At 40.5% G+C, this 10731-nt stretch overlaps 1 protein-coding gene across 1 annotated transcript; it reads right to left on the reverse strand.

The window, feature by feature from the left end:
- Positions 1-7302: 7302 nt before the first annotated feature.
- LOC132816738 (DNA polymerase epsilon subunit 4-like) lies at positions 7303-8320 on the reverse strand. Its single transcript, XM_060826643.1, has one exon. It carries the CDS (start codon positions 8038-8040, stop codon positions 7675-7677), a length of 366 nt encoding a protein of 121 aa, XP_060682626.1. The 5' UTR covers positions 8041-8320; the 3' UTR covers positions 7303-7674.
- Between the last annotated feature and the right edge of the window lie 2411 nt (positions 8321-10731).

Consider the following 10731-nt stretch of genomic DNA (forward strand, 5'->3'; position numbering starts at 1 on the left):
ATGCTCAGTAGCAACATTGTGCACTATTTATAAGATGCACTGTAGAAGTTCGCCAAAAATCCTCATGCAGTACTTTCCAAACCCATAACTACTTTCATTTAGAAGGACAAGGGCAGCAGATACATGGGAACACCTCCACCTGCACGTTTCATTCAAGCCACTCACCATCCTGATTTGAAAATGTGTTGCTAGGTCACAGTCCTGAACTTCCTTCCTCACAGACATTTTGGGTCGAGCAACATCACAGGACAGCAGTGGTCCAAGAAGGCAGCTTACCATCACCTTCTCAAGGGCAACTGGCTACTGACAACAAATGCTGACCAGCCAGTGACACCCATGTTCCACAAGCGAATTTTTAAATAAACCAATGAGCATGATCTGAGTCACTGAAAATGGAAGTGCACATTCACTGACAACTCATACCTCCCACTGTATCCACATGGCCACAAATAAAAAATAAAAGTGACCACAAAATAAGCATTTGAAGCCAAAGTTAGATTGAAAAAGAGGATTGGGAATGCTGTTATCTTCAAAAGTTTCAGCCTTGCCACAGCATGCCCACAACGATGGCTATTCCAATAATAGCTAATAAAAATTCTTCCCTAAGCGAATTAGGACTTGTAACCATACCTGTCCTCGACAGTTCACTCTTGCTATCTCCGTTTCGAGATTACTTTAACCTGCAAGAGAGAGTCAGTAAGTGGTGTGATATTATTGTCATGGTTCAATGACTAGCATTGTGTGCAGATTGAGAGATCAGGATGTGAGGTTTGTAGTAGGGTATGTGGGAATGAGTTGTGTAGCTATAGATATAAGTGCTTCTTGATAGAGGTTGTTGCCAGGTAAGTGATTGAGTGAATTGAGCAGTGGTTGTAGTTAGGGTGCAGTTTGTTGGATTTGGAATTTAAAGATGCATTCATTCACCATGACCACTTGTGTTTGGGTTTTGAACCTCTTTCTGGTGCTGCATCTGAGATCCTTCGAGCTTGGTCCTCCTGATGAAGGGCTTATGCATGTAACGTCGAATTTCCTGTTCCTTGGATGCTGCCTGACCTGCTGCGCTTTTCCAGCAGCACATTTTCGGCTCTGATCTCCAGCATCTGCAGACCTCACTTTCTCCTCCTTGGTATTAACTGCCATGACCACCTGCTCCCACTACCTTCAGGCCATGTGACTGGAGGCTCTCCTGTCACATACAAGCTTCTAAATTAAGTGCAGGTGTAGGCCATTCAGCCCCTCAAGTCTGCTATTTAACAAGAGTCTGACTGATCCGATTATGTGCACGTTCCACATTCTGATCTGCGCTGAATAACTTTTGACTGCCATGTTAGTCAAGAATCTTTGTATCTCTGTCTTAAAAATATTCAATCATCCTGCCTCCACTGTTCTTTGAAGAAGAGAGGTCTAAAGACTCTCAACTTTCCTCTTCACCTCTGTCTTACACAAGTGCCCTGTGATTTTTAAACTATTTCCCTCCCACAAAAAGAGGCAATCTTTCAGCATTCAGCCTGCCAAGTCCACTTCGAATCTGTCTGATTCAATATGGTAGTTTCTGATTGTTCTAAACAGCAATGGATTCAGGCCTAAACTGTCCATCACTTCCTCATGAGGTACAATTCAAGGAACAGCTGGATGAGCTTCCTTTGGACTGTTTCTTACATATTTATATCCTTTCTTAACTGAGGAAACCAAACTGTACATAGTACTTCAGATGTGGTCTCAGCAACATACTGCAACTGTAACAAAACATTTCTCCTTTTATGTTCTATTCCCTTTGCAATAAATGACAACATTCCTTTCGCCATGTTAATGACTTTGTGTACCTACATGTTAATTTTTTTGTGGTTCATGTACTAGGAAACTCAGGTTCCTCTATTCTTTCTGCCAATGTGGATAAGGTTACATGTTCCACATTATATTGAAACTGTCATATTTTTGTTCACTCACAACATATCTATATTCAACACTTCCTCTAATTTTCTGCCTCTTGGACCTCTTGAGGTTCACATGCACAACTTAGAGGCAATATTGATTATACCTTTTTGGAGACTTGTTATTGCACTGCTGTGTCTCACTGTCAACAAATATGCTCATGATATTATTGTATCATTACTGTATCAAAGCACGCAACCTGAGGTTTAAACATCTCATACTCCGTCTTAGTATGGGATCACATGAAGGATGACACTGTCCTGAATGTATGCCAAACTCTGTTGTAATATAATAGCCCAATGTGAACCCAGGCACTTATGTGCCTGTGGATGTAATATTTTCACAGTTGACTGCAATAAATGTTTGTTGAATTCTTCAATATTGCAATATCCACATCAGCTTCATTTGCTACAATCTTCAGTATAAGTATTGATACATCAGAGAAAACACCATGTTGAAGAAAAGCTCTTATAACTCTAATAGTTACTTTTCTCAAGCTACTTAATGGCCTAGATTTGGAGCTCAAAGGCAGAATTTGCACAAAATTTGGAAACATTGAGGATATTAACAGATTTCAAGAGAAAATAAATAGGTCAGTGGAATGGATATACGTGGGGCAAATTAAATTTAATTCAGTATCGTGTGAAGTAATACATTTTGGTAGGAAGAATAATGAGACTAAATAGAAAATAAGCGATATTATTCCAGAGAAGGTGCAGGTACATAAGAAGCTGGGCATTTGTGTGCCTTTACCACTAAAAAGGGCAGAACAGTTGGAAAAACTGGTTAGAAAACTCTACTTTATCCTGAATTTTAGTAATAGAAGCAAATTATGTGCAAAAGCAAGCAAGGGATATGCGGAGGAGAAAGGAAAGTGGTGTTGAAATCTGAAATGATCCATGATCGTATTGTGTGGTGATTAGGAGTAGCGGACCTTATTGTCTACTCCTGCTCCTGTTGTTTTTGTTCTTGTGATCTTGATATTTTGATGACATTTTATAAAGTGCTGATACACCTTCAAATGAAGTATTATGACCAATTCAGAATTGTGACCAGACAATGAGACATGGGTGTCTTTGTTGAAAGTAAGCATGCAGGTTCAGATACATTGGCCTTCATAAGGAGAGGATTTGAGTGCAGGAATAGGGATGTCTTGTTGCAGTTGTGCAGGGCTACCACAGCTGGAGTACTGTGTGCAGTTTTGGTTCTTTATCTGAGGAAGGTTGTTCTGGCAAAGGAGGGAGTGCAACAAAGGTTTACCACACTGATTCCTGGGATTTCAGAACTGGCATATGAAAAGAGATTGGATTGTTTAGGACTCTATTCATTATAGTTTAGAAAAATGAGAGGGAATTTCACAGAAACTTAGAAAATTCTGACAGGATTAGAGAGAGTGAATGTAGTAAAGGATGTTCCCAATGACTGGGAGCCCAGATAAGGAGTCACAGACTAAGTAGATGGGATAGGTCTTTTAGGGCAGAGATGGGAGAAATTTCTTCACCCAGAGAACAGTGAACCTCTGGAATTCTCTGCAACAGAAAGTGGTTGATCGCAAATTATTGAATGTTTTTGAGAAGGAGTTAGATATAGTTCTTAGGGCTAATGGGATCAAAGGGTCTCGGGAGAAACTAGGAATGGGGTTCTGAGTTGGATAATCAGCCATGAATGGATTGAATGGCTGTGCAAGCTCAGATAGCCTATTCTTGCTGCTATATTCTAAGTTTCTGTGTTATTCTGTGACTAATTTAGGAAGGATGTGAAGATTGGACACTCCGGAGGCAGGAAACATGTTTCCGCTGATGGGTAAGTGCCGAACCAGAGGACATAGCTTAAAAATACGGGGTAGACCATTTAGGACAGAGATGAGGAGAAACTTCTTCACCCAGAGAGTGGTGGGTGTGTGGAATGCTCTGCACCAGAGGGCAATGGAGGCCCAGTCTCTGGATTCATTTAAGAAAGAGTTGGATAGAGCTCTCAAGAATAGTGGAATCAAGGGTTATGGAGATAAGGCAGGAACAGGATACTGATTAAGGATGATCAGCCATGATCATATTGAATGGTGGTGCAGGCTCGAAGGACAGAATGGCTACTCCTGCACCTATTGTCTATTGTTTTAGAGAAGATTGATAGACATAGTTCCAAGGAAGGACTTCAGTTAAGTGGTGAAGCTGATAACATCATTGTTACTTTTAGAAAAGATTTCAGAAGGTATTCAACACCATGAGGGTGAGGAATCTAGACAATATAAATGGAGAGGAACACTTCCTGTTGGCAGAAGGGTTGAGAACTAGAATACACTAATTTAAGGTGATTAGCAAAAGAGCCAAACGCTGTATAAGGAAAAACAGTTTTACCTAGAATGTGCTAAGGGTGTGGGCTATACTTTCTGAGGGTGTGGTGGATGCTGATTTTGATTGTGGCTTTCAAAAGGAAATTGAAGCAACATCTAAAAATAATTGTGGGGCTATTGGAAAGGGTGGGGCATGAAGATAGCTAAGCTGGTCTTGGAGTGAGGCAGAACAGACTTGACAGACTGAATGGGTTCTTCCTGTGCTGTAACTGTTCTATGATTCAAAGGTTCACTCTCTGAATGTGCAGGTTGTTTGGGATCATAGGTGCCAGTAACGGTCAGAATCTGGTTTGCAAGCAGTGAACATGAGTCATCCGTCCTGCACTCTGTGCTACCTTCATTGGAAACAGATCATTAGGTTGCAGGCTGACCATTTGGTAGTGGTGGCAAATGTCTGCCAGGTATGACTCAACTCCAGTCCGGAAATCATTGTAGATGCGGGGCTGGTTTACAATGAGGGAATTAGAGACCTCCTTAAGCAGACTAATGATGTGTTCAGGTAACACTGGCACATTTGGATCTTTCTGGAAGATCAGTGCAGTACATCTCTGACTGTATTTCCAGATTATTGGCTGAGTGTTGCATTGCATTGTTGTGACGAGATACTAATTTCAGCACTACACTAGAGTCTTTTTTTTCTTGGTCATTTTCTTATTCTTTACTACAATGAGCAGTATCTGCAGCAGTTAATGTATAAGGGGGTAGAGCTTTCTTTGAGGATACTTGGATGACAAGAGTGGTAGCCCTTAAGTGACTTGTTCTTCAGGGTCAGCTACAGGCAGCAACGTCTCAGCCTACATCATGTCAGTCTCGTTTAGTTCGCTGTGTGGAATTAATAAAGGCACAATTGGAGTTGGTGCTAGGGGGGGCAGGCATGTTTTCACCTGGGAGAGGACTGCAGATGCCTCTCCCATGGTATAAAGGTCATTCTCTTGAGAGTTAATAGTTCTGTGCAAGAATAGAGTGGTACTATGGAAGTCCCTGTCAACACTGGGCTCCAAAGCCAAGGTATCAGGTGATCTTCCATTCTCCTTCAAATCATGCATTTATCCTGACTCATACTTTGCTATCATACCTTCATAATCATTGTTTTAAAATTCTTGAAGTTCAGACCAAACACTATTATGAGTACACCATCTGGTAGTTCAGGAAGTCCTTCAGCATCTTTTTAGTGTAACCAGGGATGGATAATCAATTTGGTTTTCCAAGTGTTGTTCACAAACTGAAAACAAATTTTAAGAAGATCAGAGAGGAAATTTAAAGTTAAAATAAAATGATGCCCAAGAACAGTCCACATGACCAGAAATGTTGATAAAGGTTTTAGCTAACTGAAGAAATTCTGCTACTTAATAATCCAACATTATTCCCAGTAAAGCTGTAAAAAATGTGCAACCAAGTTTTGATTTGATTTGATTTATTATTATTATTATTGTCACACAGATCATATTATACAAAGTGCATTAGGGTAATAGCACAGAACGAAGAATACATTTTTACAATTTTAAAGCTTTTTGTATTTTTCTTCCAACAATAATCTGAACATGAAGAATGAGACAATTTTTAAAGGATGGCCTACAAATTGCAGTTTGTGAAATCTAGTCTAGCTGTTTAGCCTATCAGTGTTTTGTACTACTACTAATCGTACAAGTACTATTAAATAGGTCATTTACTTTTAATTATAGTACAATCTTGTGGCCTTGGAACAAATACCTCTGTTGTTGACTGATCCTTGTAGTAACCACAGGCCTCATGGTAACCTGGTACATGCTGCTTTCGGTTGAGGAATATTTTGAGCAAAAAAATTACATTTCTGCAGTACTCATCCTCCAAAATGTCTTACCTAGACTGAATTATAGAGCATTTCCATTTCCAGATGATTGGCTGTGTGCTGAATCGCATTGCTGTACTGAGATACCAACTTTAGCACTACCCTGTTATCTCTGTTGCTCGATCATTTTCCTATTCTTTGCTCCGATGAGAAGTATCAGCAGCTGTTAAAGAATGGGGTGTGGGGAGGGGGGGGTTGTGCGGGGGGGTGCAGCTTCCTTTTAGGATACTTAGATGACTACAGTGGACAATCTCAAATGACTTGGTCAACTGACTATATTTATGTAGTCCTCCTTCTACGTTTTACCTTAGACTGGCTTCCAGAATACAGTAAAATCTGTTTAAATTTCAGTATTTTAGGATTAATAAAGAACAACAGTAACGTAAATGCAATAATCTGACTTCTTAATAGACCAGCGTAATACATTTGTTTTACATTTGTTTTAGCCTCTGTACTCAGGTTCCAGTCTCCCTTGAATACTAGGATGAAAGATTCCCCTGTGTGCTCACTGACAATCTTATTAAATTTGAGTTTGAACATCTTTAAGGAGAAAGTGAGGTCTGCAAATGCTGGTCCTTGGATGCTGCCTGACCTGCTGTGCTTTTCCAGCAACACATTTTCAGCTTTGAGCATCTTTAGCCCAGTTACCAATGGTTTCATGCCATTAGCACAAAGCGACCTCTGGTGCCACATTGATGGAGATGGGTACTTAGGTATAGAAAATGGAAACAAACCCTGGCACAGGGGGACAGATTTTTGTACAGACTAAGGACCTTTGGAGAAGAAAGTGACTGGAGTTAACTCTGCGGTAAAAACTGGGGCATGTGAAAATTCAAAAATGTAGTCTGTTTAACAGCATTAAAACAAATCATTCAGATGAGGGATAAATTTACACCAGAATATATGCACCAAGATTTTCTGCCAATGCACAAATAGACTTGTTACAAAACACAAAGGAATGAGATTTCCTGAGCTATTGTGCACAGTCTGCAATGCAATCAACAGGAATGGGTTTATTGTGCATTTTTAAGGGTTAATCAAACTAATGTACTTCATGCCTTCTTATGTTTTGCTCTGAACTCTCTCACTATTCATTATACACCCAATTTTATGTCACTCACAAATTTTGATATTGTGGCCAATAATTTCCACTAGCTCATTGTTGCTGAAGCGTAGATGGAGCTTGTGTATAGGGGACTTTGCTGAATCTCTGACATGGTAGACTCTGAAGAAATTCCCAAGGAATTGAAGATTCCGCTAGACAATTCCCCTAAACTTGGAACCCTCAGAAAGTATCCATTAAGTAAACGGTTACTCAGGAAAAGTTAGACTGTTAAAAGCCTAGTCCAACACCTATTAGACTGACATGCACCCACCAACTTACACCAAATTTTTTTTTCATAATATAGTCATATAATTGCAAACATTCACATCTGGAATCAATCATTACAGATACAACAACCTTTTTACAGATTATACAAAATATACATACACATATAGTGAGAACCTTTGCACACAGCTTTGCACATAGTCAATTTGGCCTCTTGTGAAGCTTGGTTCCAATTCAGTCCAGAGTTCCTTCTAAAAATGCAAATTCATCTGTAGCATCAACTGCATTGTCCACATCCTTTCGCTGGATAGTTTTGCGTTTTCCCCGCAAAGCGAATGAATATGCATCCTTCGCAATCACTTCAACAAATAGTTCCGTGGCCTTGCCGATGGCGAACACGGCCTCCTGGCTCGCCAACGACACATCGGGATCAGCCTTCATCAGTCCCTTGATCCGACTCAGCGGCAGCCGGAGCAGTTTATGCTGCAGGCCCGGCCTCTCCACCTCGACCTCCGGCTGCAGGCTCGGCGCCGACTCCCCCGCTTGCTGTAGCCCCACTCCGCTCTCGCGTTCCTCCATCAACCGCCTTCCCGCCTGCATCAACTTACACCAAATGCCCCCAACTTACCTGGGATCTGACTTTAACAGCCTCAGTGTGAGACCCAGACCTCTGCTGAACCACTGGATTCAACCTCACTTTTATGTGCTCTAGACCCGATTCCCACTTCACTTGCAGCTGGGCTCAGACCCTCTGGGACACAACTCTCATACAACACTACCTCCGTCCATCTGTCCACTCCAACTACCCTAAACCCTCCATCATCTCTCTGGCTCCCTTGCACAAGGTCACCTTACCTAACCAACAGGCATTCTATCCTCACATGAACCTTTTGTACTTCCTGTTCCACAGTGACTGCTCAAGATGGCTGTTTGTGATTCTGAATGTGTAAGTTAGTGCTGCGGTTGACTGCTGAATTTACAGATCGAGAATTTCTTTCCCCTGACTGTTCTTCAGTACAATGGAGCTGTCAGATTGGAACCATGATTGAGCTATGATCTGAAGGAGCCATGATCAAAATCTCTTGTCAGAAATTTTTACTCTTACATTGTGTAAAAAAGGAGAGTAGAAATCTGTAAGAAATTTTCACACCTTGGAACATCTGGCCCTGGACTTCCAATTCCTCAATCCAATAAAATTGGATCTGGCACTGATACCTGTGGAACACATTATCCCAGCTTCTGCTAGGTTGAGGAATGGCCTTTAATCCCTCATGTCCATTTTCTGTTTTATTGTCTGACAACTACATTTTCTTGATGCAAAATATGACAGTAAATAAAATGTCATATGTACATCCTCACTACTTTTCTGACACTAACTTACCATCATTTATGTGATTTTTATAGATTCATAGTCATAGAGATGTGCAGCATGGAAACAGACCCTTCGGTCCAACCCAAAATTACTATTTCTATTTGTTGTGTTTTTATATTATTTCCTGAATACAGAATTACCACTCTAATATGGATTGGTAAGTAATGTAGGTTCAGTTTACTTGAAAATCTCAAACAGTTTTATTTAACAGGCAAACTGATGCACTGCAGAAATTTGTCAAAGATCCTTAGGCAGCACCTTCCAGACCTAAGACCAATTCCAACTTGAAAGACAAAAGTAGAAGATATATGAGAACATCACCACAGCTTGCAAGCTTTTACCCTAAAAGTCAGTCATCGCCCTGACTGGAAATATATTGCCATTTCTTCAGTTTTGCTGGGTCAAAATCCAGTAATTCCCTCCCTAATAGCATTGGGGCTCTACTTGCAGCAGTTCAAGAAGGCACATCACCACCACCATCTCAAGGGCAAATGGGGATGGGCAATAAATACTGGCCCAGCCAGAAATACCCATATTGCATGAGTGAATTATAACAAAAACTGGTAACTTACAACTACAGAGAAATTTATGCATACAACCAATTTCTAACATGGTGCTGCTTAGACTTTGCATGGCTGCAGGTTATGAGGTGTCATCCTGTCTCTTGGCAGTTGGCATGCTCAGCTTTTAAAGCAATAACACATTCCGTTTTGTCCCCTAGAATTACATACACTAAGAGTGAAACTATGCAAAACTATTTACAGAGAAACAAGAATTGTAACATCTATGGTTTCAGAATCTGTATAATGTGCCTGTGATTTGACAATCCTCCTGGATTTTATGATGTTACAGCCTTCCGGAGAAATGAACATTATGCTTGGATGTTCTCAACTCATGGATGTGCTGGAAACTTCCTTCTGATTAGCTGTTGGTTTTGGTTATGCTGGTCTTCCACATCTCCATTATCTCGATGTGTACCTGTAAATGTGTTCCATGCACAACTGGAGTACTATAGTTTGCTGAACTGACTCCTGTTTCTTCTCAATGTTGCTCCATGGAGAATGTTCAATGAACTCTTTTAAAGAAATCAGTCCAATTATTTCCATACAGCTTGCAACAAATCCCTTCTTTGCAATCCTTCAAAACTTAAGTCCTTAACTGAAGCTTTTCATAACACCAGAAGATGTAGAGATTTAGCTGCTGTACTGCTTTTGCTTCGCTTTAAAAAAAGTCCCTATTGCTATTTTTGGCTCAAGCATTTTTGCTTTGTCTGAATTGTTTTTGTGCATGAAAATAACTCCTGAAGTTATTCTGATGCCACTGCAGCTTCCTGAGCTCAATTCAGAACTGACTCTTCACCTGCCTCCACCAACCTAGCCAGCTCACAAATCAATTTCTTCATGTTGAGCCAGCACTGTTTGTGTAGTGATTTTTGTGACCCTGATACCCATTTGTGGTTGTAACTACAGCACTGCTTTAAACCTTGTCTGAGGCTTTTTTCCATGGTTTTCAAGTTCCAATGCTACCTGCATTTTTTCACGATATAACCTTGCTGATGATCATGTCATGTTCTTGTGTTCCTTAACACAGAATTGTCACTCTCTGACTGGAGTGGTGAGTAGATTCAATTCACTTGAAATTCTCAAACAGGTTTATTTAACAGACAAACAGATAACCTGCATTTCCAGGGCAACATGATGTACACATCCTTAGGGTAGAATACTGCTGCTGTGAGTTCTCATAGCTGCTTGTCAGGTGGTCTTCTCCCAATCCTTGACTCAGTTGCATGTTCAAGATATAAAGCAGTAACACAACACTATTTATTTCATGAGATGGAAGCAACTTCATACTGTCATAAAATATTACTGCCTCGAAACTGCTACAATGATCTCTTGTGTGTACTCACTGGTTCCTTCCAC

Source organism: Hemiscyllium ocellatum, chromosome 6 (genome assembly GCF_020745735.1).
Source record: "Hemiscyllium ocellatum isolate sHemOce1 chromosome 6, sHemOce1.pat.X.cur, whole genome shotgun sequence".
Lineage (NCBI taxonomy): Eukaryota > Metazoa > Chordata > Chondrichthyes > Orectolobiformes > Hemiscylliidae > Hemiscyllium > Hemiscyllium ocellatum.